Source organism: Mastomys coucha, unplaced genomic scaffold (assembly GCF_008632895.1).
Source record: "Mastomys coucha isolate ucsf_1 unplaced genomic scaffold, UCSF_Mcou_1 pScaffold7, whole genome shotgun sequence".
Lineage (NCBI taxonomy): Eukaryota > Metazoa > Chordata > Mammalia > Rodentia > Muridae > Mastomys > Mastomys coucha.
This window is the reverse complement of record NW_022196913.1, coordinates 33,595,431-33,613,944: the sequence shown is the minus strand read 5'-3', so window position 1 is coordinate 33,613,944 and position 18,514 is coordinate 33,595,431. Positions and strand designations below refer to the sequence as shown.

General features: G+C 40.3%; 1 protein-coding gene across 2 annotated transcripts in view; it reads left to right on the top strand.

Annotated features, from left to right (window-relative positions):
* Positions 1-18,514, top strand: part of Cdkal1 (CDK5 regulatory subunit associated protein 1 like 1) — a 555,277-nt gene that overhangs the window by 425,224 nt on the left and 111,539 nt on the right. For both annotated transcript variants that reach the window (XM_031358356.1, XM_031358355.1), the window contains exon 13: positions 3,985-4,047. In XM_031358356.1, the coding sequence (XP_031214216.1) occupies positions 3,985-4,047 (63 nt within the window). The remainder of the gene's footprint in view (positions 1-3,984; positions 4,048-18,514) is intronic.

The following is an 18,514-nucleotide window of genomic DNA, read 5'->3' as shown; positions in this document are numbered from 1 at the left end:
AAAAAAAAAAAAAAAAAAAAAAACAGATCTATTTCAGCCTGCTCCAGAACCTGACTGGCAGTATTCTCCAATTTCCTATAGAATGCTCTGAAAGGTCAAGTCATGAAAATGAGACAGCTGGTTGTTGTTGTCCCTCACTGGTTCATTGTTATGTATCAGGATACAGGCTACAATTGCTTGTCATCTGTCTTCAGAGAGCAGGTAGAAGGAGCAGGCCATCTTTCTGGGAAGCTGTATTCAGTCCAGGGGGTACCTGGCTGGTGAGTTAGGGACATAGACATTAAACCAGAGTGACTGACTTTTTTCTGTAAAGAGCCAGATAGTAAATACCTTATGCTTTGTAGGACTCTACTCTCTGTTGGGACCACTCAGCTCTGCTTTTGGAGCATGAAAGCACTCACAAATGAATGAGTGTGGCTATGCTTCAATAAAACTTTATTTACTTGACTGTGTCTGTGAGAAAAATCTGAACATGTGGGATTATGTGTGTGTAGGCCATAGGTAAACCTCAGAAATCATTCCTAGGAGTCATCTTATATTTTGAGACCTTCTCTCTCATTGGTGTGGTGCTTGAGGATTAGCCTAGTCCATTTGGTCAGAAAACTTCAAGAATCTGCTTATTTGCACCTCAACAGAGCCAGCTTTCCAAGCCTGTACCATTATGTCTGGCCTCTTACCTCGTTTTTATGAACTGAACTGAGGTCCTCAGGCTTCCATGGCAAAGACTGCCAACTGAACTGTCTCCCCAGGCCTCAACAAAACTTACTTATAAGAACAGGAGTTAGCCTAGATTGGCCCATGAACAGAACTTAACCACCCTTTGCTGTCCATTCCAGAAATGCACCATTGACTATATAACTAACTTCAGGGGAGGAATATCTATGACATCCAGATAGCACTGTTGATGCACTTATTTTTTATGTTCATAGCCAAGACTCTACTATATGTATATAATTAGTTGGTTATTAGAAGTAGAGTTCTATTTCTTTCCTGAGTTTTCTCCCTTTGAGGGGATCCAAATACCATTATTTAATTACCGTTACCTCCTTTTTTCCCCAAATGACTTGACTTAGTTTATGGCAGAAGGTATGTGTAGGCTAGAGTGGTACAACTCAGTGGACGAACGTATGTATGTAAGTCCTGGTGTCTCCCACAATAAAATAAAATAGAAACAAAGATCAAGTTAAAGGGCTCATGCAGCATTGGGCTATCCAAGCTCATATTAAAAGGCCACACAAAACAACACTTGCCATTTCATACCCACCTGCCAGCTCCTACTGGTAAGAGGGCCACTTGTGAGCCTGCTCAGCCTTCAGGCACTTCCTATGGTAAAGTTGGTTTGCTTCCCATCTTATCTTCACTAGCATCATTTCCTTTCAGGGGGAAAATGCCCCAGTGTGTTATATCAAGTCTCCCACTAAAGGAAGTGTTGGTATTTCTCTCTCTCTTTTTTTTTCTTTTGACTGAAGTGTGGCCAAGAACCATTCCACCAACTAAGTGGGTGTGAAGGAAGGAAAGAGAAAATCATAAGCTAATGAAAACTTTAGTGGACAAGTGACTATTCAAAATAGACTCCAAGGCTCATAGGACAAATGTTGCATTAAACAAGGGAGCAGTTTTCTATTTCCCTAAAGACACGTCTCTGCTGTGCCAGGCAAAAAGAAAAAGGAGGTTATATTGGAAGCATTGCTTGAGAAGGGGCAGAAGAAGTGGGAAGTTCAGCAGGAAAAGATGTCTATCAGTAGGCATTAGAATGTGGCAAACAAGGCCAACTGATTGGAAATGATGCGTGTGGAATTCTTCTCTCAAGATAGTTTTCCTACAGAGCTGTTACATTTCACAATTATGATCAGATCCTGGCAGTCAGGAGGTGTGAGGTGGACACATAACATGAAGACTCTGGAGTAGGTAGTAAATATCTCCATAGGCCTCATGGATAATGAGCAAGGGTTCACTCACATGGAAGCACCCCTCTGTTTATTAGTTGGGTATCATAGGCATTGTGGGTCACTTGCGTGACAGAATTGTAAGATATAACAGAGGTTGATTCCATGATGAACAAGAGATAAATATAATGAATAATAAGCATTATTATTCATAATAATATAATGAACTTCAATAAGCAGAGAAAGTATATGTGTCCATTCTACAAGACACATACATAGTTATGTAAGTTTAAAAAAAATCTAACCTAAATGGAGGAGAAAACATCTGCAGAGTGCCCTTCTCAAGTTGTGATCCTTCCTTCAATCCTGGTACAAAGGCAAATTGAAAGAAACAGCACTGGGGGCGTACAGTTTGGCCACATCAGGGTCATAAGCATGCATACCATGTGATCCTGAAACTAAATGTGAACAGTTCCTTCCTTCCTTCCTTCCTTCCTTCCTTCCTTCCTTCCTTCCTTCCTTCCTTCCTTTCTTTCTTCCTTCCTTCCTTTCTTTCTTTTTTATTTTTTTTTAATTTTTTTTTTGAGACAGGGTTTCTCTGTATTGCCCAGGCTGTCCTGGAACTCACTCTGTGAACCAGGCTGGCATTGAACTCAGTTTGCCTGCCTCCCAAGTGCTGGGATTAAAGGCATGCGCCACCACTGCCCGGCTACACAATTTATTTGTTAAAATGTTAGAAACTTTCAGGCTTACAGAAATGTTTGCCCAAAGATTGCCATTGTATCAAAACTTGATGTGTTAGGGTAGTATAGTGGAGTATACCTTCAATCCCAACACTCAGGAGGCTGAAACAGTAGGATAGCAAGTTCCAGGCTAGCCTTGGGTATGTAGTGATGCCCTGTCTCATAAAATAAGCAGACAAACAAACAAACAAACAAAGATTTGCCAGAAAGATTTGGATTTCTAAAGCTTTGGAGTTTCAAAGCGCCTAAGAGTGAATGAGAGTCTGTGCACACATGCAAGGGAGTTTGGCAAGGAAGTATAAACTAGAAAGCAGATGTCTCTACAGTGTCGAACAGCCTTCTACCTCTGACAGTAATAACTCCATCTGTATATGTGAGTTCCACGTGCACATGTTTGTGCACAAAATTGATATGGAACCATATAAGCATACAGTAGCAAGCAAGTAAGCTTTTTTTTTTTTCAAGTTGACTGTGATAAAAGAACCTCATATTTATCCTTGTCACAGCCAGGGAGCAAGCTTGAGCAGGTCTTGCGTAGAGTCCGGGTTTAGCTTGAGAAGAGTGCCTCATTAGAAGTGAAGGGCCTTGTCTCTTCATAGCTACCTGTGAGGCTTAGGATAGTTACATGCTTCTCTGCCTCGAGTATGTCATTGATTGCTTAAGCCATTATTTGTTGAGTACATACTGTGTATAGGATGCATCATGCAGGGTACCAGGCTGTAGAATAGTTTCTTAATGAAGGTGCCCTTCCACCCCCCACCCCCCACTGCAGGCTCAAGCAGACAAACTCAAGATGTTCCAGGCAACCTGGTGTAGCAATGTCACTCAAGTCAATACTAGTGCTTGAGGATCAGTTGGTGGCATTAAAACGGGGTTGAACAGATCCCATAAAAATGAGCTGAGGTTTCTTTCTCCCCACTGTAGTTTCTAGGTGTGTTCTTAGAAATAGATTGAGATGGTAATTATCTTTAATCACAAAACCTCCTATGACTGCAGTTGTCAACCTCTTGACTGTGACCCCTTTGGCAAAACTCTTATCTCTAAAAATACTTACATTACCATTTATAACAGTAGCAAAATTGTATTTGTGATGTAGCAATGACATAATTATATGATTGGGGTCACCACAACATAAGGAACTGTATTAAAGAGTCCGCAACATTAGGAAGGGTGAGAAGCTCTGTTCTAGGAAGAGGTAGCCTGCCTGCTATGTGACAGTTGAGCTATGTAACTATCAGCTGACTGATAGCTGCTGTCACCAAGCTTTATTCGTTCTGTAGGCAGATAGAAAAATGCACAGACATGTATTTTTTGCTACCTGTCAACTCAAATATTTGTGTTTTTTTCTTCCACAGAAAAAACAAAGGACAAAAGATCTTTCTCGGGTGTTTCATTCCTACAGTCCATATGATCACAAGGTAAGAGAAGCATGTGATTAGTATGTTTGGGATTGGAGTGTTCAGTGGCAATCCCTGTTCAAAACATGTAGGGGAGTGCTTAGCTGCAGTACCTCCCAGGCCTAGGTCCTCCTAAATGGATAGCACGTGTTTCACTAGTATGTCATGATTTTGAAACACATTACCAGTTATATTTGTATTGCTCTTTTTAAAATGTCTTATAAAGTAAACAGAAAATGTGTGTTTTTGAACTGAATTGCTTTCATTTTTTCATGTTGGAATGTAGTTACAGGGGGGCTAGATCTGTGCTGTGCGAGCTCTTACCCACCATGCATGAAGCCCCTGGCTCACTCCTAGCTCGGCCCCAACCCAAACCAAGTCTAGCAGTACATCATCCGTGAAGTGTGGAAAGCGTGGGTGTTCTCTTGAGGGGGAGGTGGTGATTACTGTTTCAGTTGATCAATGTTCTCTTTTGAAATACTATGGTGAGGGAACCAGGCTTCAGAATTGGTAGAGACAAGTGAAACCCTTGTTATCAAGTCTTGACTCTGTTGTTCTGATACTTACTTACTGCGCTACACAAATAATATGTACAAGAAGCAGCACACAGCCTGACATCTGAACTGCCAGTACAAGATTAACAAGGTGGAAGACTAAAGTAGAAGCCCTCCCATGCTCCCTCCTACTGCTCAGGAAAGCCCTACAGCCCTTCCTGTACAGTTTATGCCTAAACTTTTCACCCCATGCATTTGAAGATCTTCCATGTGTATTTCTTTTTTTTTATTTTCTTTCTTTTTTTATTAGATATCTTCTTTATTTAAATTTCAAATGATATCTCCTTTCCAGGTTTCCCCTCTGAAAAAAAAACCCTGTTCCCTCCCCCTCCCCCTGCTCACCAACCCACCCTCTCTCACTTCCTGGCCCTGGCATTCCCCTACACTGGGGCATAAACCTTCACAGGACCAAGGGCCTCTCCTCCCATTGATGACTGACTAGGCCATCCTCTGCTACATAAGCAGCTGGAGCTATTAAGTCCCACCATGTGTACTCTTTGGTTGGTGGTTTAGTCCCTTTGGAGCTCTGAGGGTACTAGTTAGTTCATATTGTTGTTTGTCCTAAGGTGTTGTAAAACCCTTCAGCTCCTTTGGTCCTTTCTCTAGCTCCTTCATTGGGAACCCTGTGCTCAGTCCAATGGATGACTTTGAGCCTCTACTTCTGTATTAGTAGGGCATTGTCAGAGCCTCTCAGGAGCTATGTGTATTTCTACCTATAAGCATTCCTCCACATATTTGTTGAAGACAAAGACTCCTTTAAAAAGTACAAAAGTCAGGGATCAGAGAGATGTCTCAATAAGAGTATTGGTTCCTCTTCTATAAGACTCTGGTCCAATTCCCTGAACACACATAGTGACTCACAACCATCTCTTTCTCCTCTCCCAGGACATCCAGAGCCCTCATCTCACCTCCAAAGGCACTGCCCGTAGGTGGTGTACCAACATACATGCAGGCAAAATACCCATACACTTAAAATAAAAATAAAAATATACTTTTTAAGTTCAAAAATCATATGCTGGAGGCCAGTATTAGAACTCCTAATAATTAGAACACATCTTCATGGTGAAACACATCACAGGTTTTATGAGGTTTGTATGAAATCTCTATGCTGTGAAATGTTCCAATAAATTTGTTAATTTGAGGTGATTTCAGAAGTAAACAAGCAAACAAAAAAAAATCACACAGTTAAAATGCTATTATAAATGTGAGTCTTTACCTATGAACTTGCTGGTAGTCATGGTGGGAACTCAGCAAAAATAAGTAATGTGAAAATCCCATTCCTCAACTGAGAATAGATAGGTATCTAGACTCAAGAGACAAAACGAATGTGCCCATAGTTGATGGAACTTCAAAGAACTTAGTGTTTCTAGTGTGTAACATGGGACTAATTGACTTTAGCTCCAGAAAATTTTAACAGAAGTGTTTATGCTTTGTGGAAACGTGTGGTACTAAAAACTATCATTTCATGGTAATTTTTCCCAACCTCAGTCAGTTACTGTGCAGAAAGGAAGGATTCATTTGAAAGAGACTGGGAGCCAGTGCATAATAGTCATGTGACATCACTGCCCCAAACTGGCAAAGACTGGTCAAACTGCTGTGAGGGGTGTTGCCTGCCCTGCCTGGGACCGTTTCATTAGCATAAGTCCTCTAACAACTAAAGTTAGCATTTAACAACAAATTTTCAAAAGCTTTGACAAATCAAAGATTTTGCTTTAGTTTTCTGAGTTTTTTCCTACTTTTATCATTTTTAAAATTCACAGATGAGGGAAATTCCTTTATTCTTTTACTAGAACTCTTAATGGAGCCTATGCATCTGTAGCTCCTACTGGCTTCCTCTTCATATCCTTTGTGGCATTGTATCAAAGTCACCTCAGAAGATTTTGGCTTCGTCATGTGAGGACTTCATTCCCCTACAAATTAGTCTTTGGCAGTGACGACCTGAATAGAAATGCTAGACACCATTCCCTTTGATGTCTGCTCTCAGGTCGGTAGTAAATTATTATGAGGAGCTAGCCTGCTATGTGAGTGATTTTGAGCCTATAAAAGATGTTCTGTCTTTTAGTCTGTATGTTTGTAGAGAATAGGAAGGGGGTCGTAGGTAGCTCCAGGGCCCCTTAGTAACCTCCTCCCATTTTTCTAAGCTCCATGCAAGCAAATCTTAACCAAACTGCTTTTATTTCATCATTGATTGTAATGTCCACAAAGACTAGAGCCATGTGAAGACATGTGCAGAGAGTGTCTTCCCCATCTTACAGTGTGTTCCTCCCTCTACCATAAATAGGAGAATAGTGTGTTTCACACTACTTTGTCACTTTAATTATCCAATTATAGTCAGGCAAATCAGTTTTCTAGATAGATAGGTTTTAGTATAAAATGTTTTACAAGATGTGGTTAAAGTTGATTCCGACATCTCATGCACAGTGAGATTTCTGGAGTAATCTTTAGAAAAATATATGTGTGTATTGTAAATGAAAGCTTACATAAAATAAAATATCACTTGTCTGGAAACTTCTTTAAAAACAATTCCAAGCAGGAGTGGATACAGTACATGAAGCTGGACCATGTGTTGACAATTATGGAACCTGAGTGACAGCTTTGTGAGGGTTTGTTCTTCTGTGTATTTTACTATATGATTGAAACTTTCCATAATATTAGAGACAGGAGAGTAAAATAAACGTAGGCCTGGGCGTGAGTGAATATTCTCGTATTCATCTTTCTCTGGCCATGCTTGCAATGTGAATTTTTCCCTTGATGTACTCGAAGAAGGAAAACTCAGCATTTCAGTGCTGGGTTCACAATTCAGAGTGAGCTCAGAAATGGGACTGCCGTGCTTCAGCTGGCGTCGTTTGCTGTGATTTCATTCTAGGTCACAGTGGGTCAGTGAAATGCTAGCCTTGCCCACTGCTCAGTGCCAAATCGCTTGTCATTCCAGAGAGTAGTGAGTGTTCGTCGTCTCTCCTCTCACCCCTTCACCACAGCCAGGCCAGATTCCTGCCTAAGCCCAGACTAGGAAAGTCACCAGGTTAAGCAAACATGCTGCTCCAGTGAGGCGGGTTCATTTCATAATCACATTCTTAGCTTTTGTGTAGGTAGCAAATGGTCACATGGTTTTCTCTTAAATGCTATTGCAAAAAGCAGGCAAAGCTGAGCAGCAAGGTGTGCTCCTGAATGGATGCTGGGAAGCATTGCTCAGCTTGAAAATGCACTGGGACCTGGGGAGCTTCGTTTTGGGTGGTTGTCTCTCCATTAAAAGAAAATTAAAGACGAGATAAATTTATTTGACCGATGCATATTATCTTTTGTCCATTCTAGTTGAATGAAACGTCAGGAGAGGCAGCCCAAAATAGCAGGAAATCTGGTTATATTTTATCCATTTTTGCCCTCCACTATTTTAATATCTAAAGCTTAAAATTTCTGAAAATAGCACACTTAACTGTCAGAGGAGGTTACCCACCTGCAGGCCTTCCAGGGCACACAGTGTCAATCCCGAACTGAGTTTTCCTTTCTGTAAGTCACAGGTGAGTCAGGGCAGGATATAATTAGAATGGTCCTACTGAAGGCATCCTAACTAACAGCTTTATCCTGAAGAAAATAGTATGCACATAAAAGGTGCATTTCTCTTTTTCTTTCTCTTTGCCTTTCTCTTTCTTGTTAGATTTTTATCAGAATTTATATGCTGGGGGGAATCTAGGTTTATTAGCTGAACATAGATGTTTATAATCTGCTAATGAAGAAAAGTTGTTATGAAATATGAAACTGCTTTGAAAGGAAAAAGTTAGAAAATGTGCAGGTCTGCAGCAGCTTTTAAAATCTACAAAACTGAGTAAGTTCTAAACCAGTTAATCTAAATGAATGAACCTGTTTCCCCTCTGTGGGCATCCCTAGTGCGCTGTCACTGTCCCACTCTAGGTGTTGTGAGGCCTGTTTCATCTTTTCCTATAGCAGCTAGCTGGATTAAGATTTTTTTCTCTATACATTGATATAAGCTAGTGGACATGCTATAGGCAAAAAGTCAGTATACATCTTGGGCATTTGTGAAGTGGGTTTTTTCTTTATCTTTTGATAATGACTATTATTTAATATATATTTTAACAAATTGGAATCAAATTCACATGTCTCAGAAAATAGCAGTGTATGAGTGTACTTGGCAGCTTCACCTCTAAATAGAAAATGAACACCAGTGCTTGCTTTAGCACATGATCTTACTTACCTAGTGATCTGCTTAACTCAAAGTATAACTCAGCATTGGCCAGAGAGCCAACCTGGCCCAGAGTCCCCAGAGGACTGTGGGAATCCCTCCCCACCTCATCCACCAGCAGTCAATTCTTTTGTTTAAATCTACTCTTATACAAATATATATGTCTGCTTGCCCAAACCACAGTCAGCCCTAGCAGCAATTTAGAAACAGGTAGTTACTGCATCAAGAGTCCGAAGCCCTGAGAAGAAGCGGCAGGAAAGAGAGAACTGGCTCTAGAGACAGAGCCCCTGAAGTGCAGCTGCCAGGACCACTTAGTTTAGACCCCACGACCCAGATATCCTAATGCATTTTAAGAACCCCAGGGTTAATCATTAGTGCTAGTTTATATCATGAAACACATATTTAAAAACAGTAAAGATATATATATTCTATCTTTAGAAACATTGGTGTTTTAGGAGGAAAATGTACTTGTCTTAAAAATGTTTAGGACTAGCTCATTCCTAGAAAAGGTTTGAGAAGGTGAGGTATTACCATAGAGAGTTGGAACATGTGTGAGAGGTTAGGTCCAGGGACAGCAAATGTGAGTGAACGTAAGAGCTGAAGCATGCCCATCAGTGTGGCCCAGTATTTATAAATCAGGTATTGTGAAGCATTTGCTTTTTTTTAATTATGATGTTTTCATCTTAAAAATTGTTTGAGGGGTAGTAAATAGATAACTGAGTTAGTAAAATGGTTGGCGTGAAAGCACAAGGATCTACGTTCAATCCCGAAAAACCCAGGTGAAAAAACACTGAGTATGGTAGCACACACTTTTAATCTCAGTGCCTGGGCTCAGTAGCCCATCAGCTAGCCTAGTTGGTGACCTCTAGGCCAGTGAGAGACCAAATCTCATAAATCAGTAAAGGTAGACATCTCTGGCAGCTAAAGATGACCTTGGGCTCCACAAGTACATGCACCCATGTACCACACATACGTGCACCCATACAAATACGGGTCTGTGTGCACACATATATACATATGGGAAGATTGGTCCAGTAACTTGGTAGCTAGCTCAGTGGTACAGTTCTTTCCTAGTGTGCACAAGGCCATTAGCATTCCTGATATCATGGCTGCTTCTCCCCACCCCCAAACCAAAAGGTTAGTCTAGACCTAATATAGTAGAATTGTAATGATGAGTTAGTATATTTTAGTTGTGTGTCTCTGTATAGATGTTTTCATGTGTTTGGGCACATGTGTGAGTATTTGGACATGCATGCACATGTGTGTACAAGCAAAGTTGATGGCATCTTTCTGGTTACTCTCCATTTTTTGCATGGACTCTATCAGTAGGTCTCTCACTGAACCTAAAGCTAGCCAAGTCCAGTTAGTCTGGCTAGTCAGCTCACCTGGGGACCCATGATATCTGTATTTTAGAGGATGACGTCACCATATCTCCTAAGCTTTATGTGGGCTCTAGGGATTCTTCCACCCTCACACTTATATGGCAAGCACTTTATTTACTGAGCCTAGCCCAAACACAGCTTCATTTTATTATTTTACTTTATGTGTGCATATGTTTTACTTGCATGTATGTTTGTATATGGCATGCACACAATGACTATGGAATCCACAAGAGGACAAGTATTTCCCCTGGAACTAGAGTTACAGACAGTTGTGAGTTGTGGGTCCTGGGTATTGAACCCAGTAGATCAACCAGAGCTCTTAACCACTGAGCAATTTCTCAGCACAAACAATTTTTTTTTTATTATAATAGCAACTATACAAAACAAGTATATTTCAATAGTCCACACTTCTGGGAACCTTTTCTACTAGTGGTCAGTGAAATTTTATACAGTAAAAAAATGTAAGGTGAAATTTCATCAGCTCTGTTTTGGTCGGAAGTATACAGGGGAAATCTGTATCCAGTCTTGGCCTGTGCTACCATTCTTTCTTACCTAAGATGTTAAGTATCTTGGTAACATTAGTTTCATAAATACTTGCATCATACTTGTAAGCAAAATGTACAGTCTCCTCTCAGAAGCAATATATTGATGTCCATTAATTGGATTGTATAGAGATGCAAAGCAGCAAAAGTTCTTTCACCTGGCTCTGGTACCCAGCTCCTGCTGTTTGAAGAATGATGGTTGCCACCTTCAATCTGGAGGCTGCCACTGTGTTGTCAAGTCCTCCGTCCCCCTCCCCCACACTCCCACAGAACATAGCATCAGAGTGCTATGAGCTGTGCTTCCAGAGAGAGAGAGAGAGAGAGAGAGAGAGAGAGAGAGAGAGAGAGAGAGATGGGATTTGGATCCCTGCCTGCTGGCCCTACAGAGCCTCGAGCTATCTGCTGCTGGAAATAGCAAATTCAGTTTTTAATTGATCCGGCACTCTATGGTAGCCAGATTTCTCATGGCATGTGCAGATAAAGAAACAAGTTATTGATCTGGCGTGTTGATGCCATGCTTAAAACAGTTCTGTAGCAGATTGCCCAAAGTCATTTGTGCATGTGACTCTATTTTCCATCTTTGGCAAAGACAAAAAATGCTTTTAAAGTAATTTTAAGGATGTTGCTAAATATCAGGAGATTTTGAGTAAACGTCTAGCTGATGATGTTTCCTTAGTGTTACACTGACACACATACAAAAGTCACACTCTAGTTCTAGCCTCAGAATACAGAGATGTGGAACTTGGAGAAAAGATGAAGTTCATTCCCTCTATTCCCATCTAAAGACAAGCACCTGGCCCACCCTCAGAATAAAGCACACACTAGCAGCCCTTTGACTATAAAACCTGCAGCCATTTATTAAAATGCCTTCTTTCTGGAGATGGCCATGTGATTGTCACCATGGTTGCAGCCATAGCTCAGCCGTTTCCTTCTTTCACAGACTGACTAACCTATGCTAACCTAATCAAAAAGTTCTGGCCTCCTTTTAACTGCATCATATCTAAGTAGCATGTCATGTTTCTCTGAGCTTAATTTTGATATTATATGTATATATTTTCCTTTAAATGGGATATTAATATTGAACATTATACTTTACATATTAGTCTAATTTATTTTGCTACCATAGCTGCAGGAATTGGTAGGTAAAAACAGCGCACAGGGCAGTGATCTTCATCTTGTTAAAATGATTCACCCTGAGACCCACGGGTACCAGAATTCTGCTCTGCATGCTAGACGAAGAATTTACAATGAGAATGAAAGCCAAAGAGATCTTTATTATGGCCATGGGTTATAATAGAGCAACCATTAAAAGCCCACCATGTAGCTGGCATCTCTCTCAGAGCTCTTTGCATACACATAACTTATTCAACCTTTACACTAGCTCTTGCAAGTAAGTACCCTGGAGCCAGTGGGATAGGTAGGAGGGTGCTTGCTGCACAACCCTGGCACCTGAGTTCAATTCCCAGAACCCATGCAAAGGTAAAAGGAGAGAACTGATTCCAAAATGTTATTTTTTAACATCCACATATATTCTGTGGCATGTGTGCCTATATATGCACTACACACGATAGATAGATAGATAGATAGATAGATAGATAGATAGATAGATAGATAGATAGATAGATAGATAGATAGATCTATGACAGATCACACATACTACAAACAATAGATAGAAAGAGGCAGACAGAAAGGCAGACAGACAGATAATTTTAAGGTTAGGCTCCTATATCCTGTCCTACCCATGAGGAACCTGAAATACAGAGAGGTTAACTAACTCTTATAGGTTACACAGCTAAATTTTCAGAGAAGTCTTGCTACAGAGTATATGCCCATTACCTCTGTGGCACAAATAACTGGAAATTAAGAGTAACTGTTGGGGTTGCAGAGATGCCTCAGTGGTTAAGAGCACTGACTGCTCTTCCGAAGGTCCTGAGTTCAAATCCCAGCAACCACATAGTGGCTCACAACCATTCGTAATGAGATCTGATGCCCTCTTCTAGAGTGTCTGAAGACAGCTACAGTGTACTTACATATAATAAACACATAAATCTTTTTTAAAAAAAGAATAACTGTTGTTCTGATTGGCAAACACAACTCAGGGCTGATGTGGGCCTTTTCCCTTCTTTCTCCTTAACTCCAAATCACAGTCTACATAGAAGTATGAACAGGTTCCCCAGCCTGATTAATTCACAATCAGCCTAGGAAGAAGAAGCATACTCAAGCTGGGTTTGGGGCTGTTTTGTTACAGAAGCTAGCCAAGGGCTCTTAGCCATTGCTGGGCATCCAGATCCTCATAGTGCATTGTCCAACTTACTCCATATTTGGCTCTCCTCATGGGGCCTATGGAGGTCAAGTGGCAGAGTAGACTCAGACCCAAAACACAGGAGCTGTCCAAGCAGAGAAATGGGCGGAGCCAGAGCGCAAGAACCTAAAACACTGAGAAAAGCTGAAGAGAGTCATGATTCCTGGATCTTGAAAGTGATAACAGGGCAGTGTAGGAGCAGAGAAAAAAAACTGCCCTGTTCCTTAAACACACACACATCTGATGCAGGTTCTATTTGCAACAACTTGTGAATAGAAAATATTTCCATGGGCCAAGAATTGATTCTTTTGGGGTTTTACATGCTATTAAGACATAATCTCAGTTAGTTAGTATTCAGAGCATTGTTGAAGTGTTTATGGGAACACCACCCTCTGGAGAGTGTGACAAGAGAGTTTTGCATATGGGAGAAACTGAAAGTTCACTCTGGCTTCCTTTTATGGGTATCCCAAAGGAGTGTCACTAATAGAGGAAAGCCAATCACAATCAAAGCGTTGACTTTTTTTTTTCAAGTCCTGATTCTAAAAATTGATTGAGATGTTAGTTCCTATATTTCAAATTATTTTTCAACCCTGAAAGCATCTGTCTCTCCTGTCACTGGTGATGTACTGTTTCTACTGCTTCCGGCATTCTGTGGAGAGGGATTATCTTAGACTCAGCACCAGGGTCTGTCTGTCCATTCCTGCTCACCTCCTGCTGCTCAGGTCACTGGTGCTTACCCTCTGCCTTGGAGCCCTGTATCCAGTCATTCTGGGTAGCTATGATTTTTCTCTCTTCACGCTTCCATGGTCTGATACATACCCTACTCCTGAGCTATTCTTTCCCATATCTCCCCAGCCTTATCTATTATACTCAGAAACCGTACTCATCCCCAGTCAAATAACAGATGTGTTCACTCGCTGTGGCAGGCCCAGAGTTGTATGCAGGACTCCCATCGTCTGCAGATTAGAATACAAGGCACCCAACTTAATCACAATTTCAGGTAAACAGTGAGCACTTTTTAGCATAAGTGTAATTGCATGTGTTCCACGTATTACATTGTTTAGTAGTTGCACTAAAGCATGCATTCGTTGTTCTTTCTGAAATGGATACCAATCTATACATCTTGTCTTTGTTTGCGCACATACATTCCACATGGATTACACATTTCATTTGGGCAGGTTGAGTCAAAACATTAAAAAAGAACAACACTTAAAATAATGGAGTAGAATAAAACTGATTTTCATGGCCAAATTTATGTGCTGATCTTGCAAGGTCTTGGGTTCTGTTCCCAGCACTCATATTGGGCAGCTTTCAGCCATGTGAACTCCAGCCCCAGGCTCTCCAATGCTCTCTCTCTTCAGGTCTCCACAGATACATACAAGCCCCCCCACGTATGGACATAGTTAAATAAGTAAATGATAAATAAATAAATAAATAAATAAATAAATGATTCTCAGACATTTCCTTCCTTCATTTCCTGCCTAGAGAACCAAGTGACAGCTGACAAATGTCAGACAAAGCTTATCAAGAATTTACTCCTAATTTTTAAGAAGATAAAACAACTTACTAAACTCGGACTCTCACAAAATTTAGGAAAACATTAACCTGGAAAGTCTTTCTGAAAAGTCCCTTGAAATTATAAGGAGAAATTAAATTAAAACCTGCTAATTTCATAGTTTCATGAAAGGTGAATTTTAACCACCTCCCCTAGGATGTACTTTTGCTTCTCAAAAGTACAGCTTGCCATAAAGTAAAATTAATGACTTATTTTTAGCTGTTTATTTTATTGAGATGTGCTGAAAATCCCTGGTGCCACAGGCATACACTGGGGAAGTGAGGGCTCCTGCTGGTGCCTTGGCTTCCACTCTTCTGCTGCCATTCTGAGGCTGCTGGGAGTTCTGTAATTGGTGGTGTCTGGGTTGATGCTCTTGAGGGAGGGACTCCCCTGGCCTGGTTCCTCTTTCTCAGAAAATTAGTAAGTGACTGAAAGACCCCATCTGTGGGCCACATTAAATGATTGCCACCTTTGAGGTTAGATTCTGAGTTGCATGAAACAATTGCCAGAATTCTGTCTAGAGATAATAGTGAATAGAAAATATTTCCATGGGCCAATTGCCTAGTCTCTTTGGGGTTTGTTTGTTTTACAGTATTAAGAAGACATAATTACAGAATGCCTTTATGTCACTTTTGAAAATGTTAATACTCTTTTGGAGGATATAAGAGAAGTGAAAACAAGAGTCTCTTTCTATAGCCCAACGTGGCCTAGAACTCCTGTTAATCTTTCTGCCTCGGCCTCACAAGTACTGGGCTTCCACTATTCACAGCTGTCTTCTCTTGAAATTGGAAAACTAGAGTTTCAACAATAAAGAAAGTTCCAAGGTGCTGCTAATGATGGTAAAAGATTTCTGTTTCAATGTTTGATCTTTAGGTGCCTTTTAAGGCTTAAATGTATCTCTTTTTAAAATATTTTTATTGAAAAAATTTTCATGCAGTATGCTTTGATCAAACCTCTAGATGTATCTTAAGTGCAAATAAAATTACAAGAATTGTAAAGACTCAAGTTCTTTTGTATATCCATTTTAATCATTGGAAAGTATAATAATCTAGTGATTTTGCAGGAAATAAAATTCTATAATCTAATTTGGGCTTTTAAAGCTACTTATTTGTCTTTATTATTGTATTTGTCAATATAATGTAATATAAAATGAGAATTTTAAGTGAGGCAGCAGAGGTTTGGAGTCCGTGCCGCCCACCCTTTCTTCCATTAGTAACTACAGTCTCCTTCTGTTTTCTGTTGTCTCACGTTCTCTTGCCCTGCAGGCTGCCTCTCTTTCCCTGTCCATAACTCAGATTCCTGTTTTATTAGTATTTCCCCACATAGTTGCTTAGATGGTCTGGCTTATTGCCTTCCTTTGTATTCCTGCTGGGGGTGTCATTTGTGAGCTCTGCAGCACAGTGCATTGTAGCCTTGATTTCTGCTCTACTGGATAGGGTACCATGAGCATTCAGCAGTACATGTGTCAGTTTTCACTGCTGAGAGCAGACTGATGAGGCCATCGGATTCACACGTCTGCTGTTTGAAAAAGAATGGGTATTCTGATCCTGCTAAATTCTTCTTACTTATCCTTCAATACCTAGATTAATTCTACCTCTTTCACCTCTTGTCTAATATACATGGAAAGTTTTCTCCTGGAACTGTAACTTGTGTGTGCCTTTGTTATCTTTGGAGACCAGGTGCAACACTTGCAATCCAACGTGACCTGGGGGGAGATGGTGGCAAGCATCACTTTGTATTTATTGTGCTTTGTCACAAACTCACTTGCTGATGTCACAGTTTACCTGACTGTACTGGGAACATCTTGAGTACAGGGATCATAGCTTGCATGTCCTTTCACCACAGAAGATCTTGAATTGAGGGTACAACTTTGATATTTTATTTCTTTCTATGAAATGTATTTAATTCATATCTTATCATTCATTGTAGGGTGGTTGCCCATCATTCCACAGCAGATGCAGGGCTGGACTTGAGTCTTCTCATTCTAGTGTGATGCTTTGTGTGGGAAGACACAGTGGGGATGTGGTAATAGCCCAGGAGTATGAGTCATAGTGCATGTTCCCCAGCCGTGGAGAGCATACTAAGATGGTTTTTCATTTTCAATTATAAAACAGGTAATACTCAACATCATGTTCAATGAAACTCTCCCTGCTGGCTCTGTCCTGCAGACTCCTAGGCCCTTCTCCAAAGGCAACAATTGTTTCTGTCTTTGTGTGTATGCTTTTAGAGTTATTTTACACATATTGATACATGCTTTTTCAAATTCAAACACTAAAGCACCATGCATTCTTCTGTTTCTTTTTTAACTTTACAGTATATCTTGGAGATTGTTCCAATCATTACCTAAAGAGCTGCCACAGTTTTTCAAAATACCCCAGACCAGGTGTCGACCATATTTATTTAAGTGGATTCTTATCTACAGAGCTTGGAGTAGTCTCTGGCCTTTTGATCTTAACAGTGTTGTGCCATATAATCTTATAAATGTGCCATTGAGTGCCAGTACAGCCATTACCTGTAAGAAAGCTCTAGAACATTGTCTGGGTGTTGGGCGTATATGTTTTAAGTCATTGCTGGTACCATCGGTGGCCCATGTCATCACACATTTCCAGCTGTGCCCTCGGATGGTTCTTCTTTCTCCACACTCGATACACTGTCTGAACTAACTTTTCAATCTTTTTGTTAAAGGTGAAAATGTATTCCTTATTGTTTTAATTTGTTTTATCTCATGTGAGTGTATTTCTCAATCATTATAAAGAACTCTAAAAATATTATTTGGTCTTCATAAATAGCAACCTCCACAGTTCACGCCTGACTTTTACACATACCAGCTATGTGATACTGGGAAGATGTGTGTGCTTTACCTAAGTTTCTTCCTCTATAAATTCACACTACAGTGCTATCTATTCCAACCTCACCATTTATTTATTTAATGCTGTGAAAGAAAAAAAGACACTGCTCATTAGAGTGGTGCATGTAAAAAGAGAGATTCTAACACACATAAGAGAAAACTTATCTTTGTGTTCTGGTTTGAATGCTTATTCTCCAGTTGGTGGAACAGTTTGGAAAGATTTAGTAGGTGTGGCCTTGCTGGAGAAGATGTGTCTCTGAGAGTGGACTTTGGGCTTTCAAAAGCCCATGTTATTCCCATGTAGGTAGCTCTCTCTCTCTCTCTCTCTCTCTCTCTCTCTCTCTCTCTCTCTCTCTCTCTCTCTCTCCACCTCCCTCTCTCTCTCCCCCTTCTCTTACTCTGTCTTGTGTATGTGGATTAGGATGGACGCTCTCAGCTCCTGATCTAGCATCATGTCTGCCTGTCTGCTGCCATGACCCCTGCCATAATGGTCATAGACTCCAAACATCTGGAGCTTTGAGCTCTGATAAATACTTTCTTTTATATGTTTTCTTAATGTTAGTCTTGTTTTATCACAGCAATAGCCAAGTAACTAAGACATTGAGCCCATGAAGTTTCCCTGTTTACAGGATTGTTGAGAGGATAAAATGTAACAGTGCCCAGTACAGAACAGCTGCTCAGGAAATACTATTGCTAAGGTAAACACGTCCTCTGGAGGTGAAGTTAAACATTTAAGAATCTTTACTCACAAAACCAAAAAGCCTTACACTGAAAGGATTCATCAAAATAGAGTCTGTAAGAAATTTTTTCCAGGGGCTAGAGAGATGGCTCAGTGGTTAAGAGCACCGACTGCTCTTCCAGAGGTCCTGAGTTCAAATCCCAGCAACCACATGGTGGCTCACAGCCATCTGTAATTGGATCTGATGCCCTCTTCTGGTGTGTCTGAAGACAACTACAGTGTATTTATACGTAATAAATAAATCTTTAAAAAAAAAAGAAAGAAAGAAAAATTTTCCAAAGGCCCCAATGTATTTGAGCAGGAAATATACATATATACATATATATATATATATATACATATATATATATATATATATATATATATAT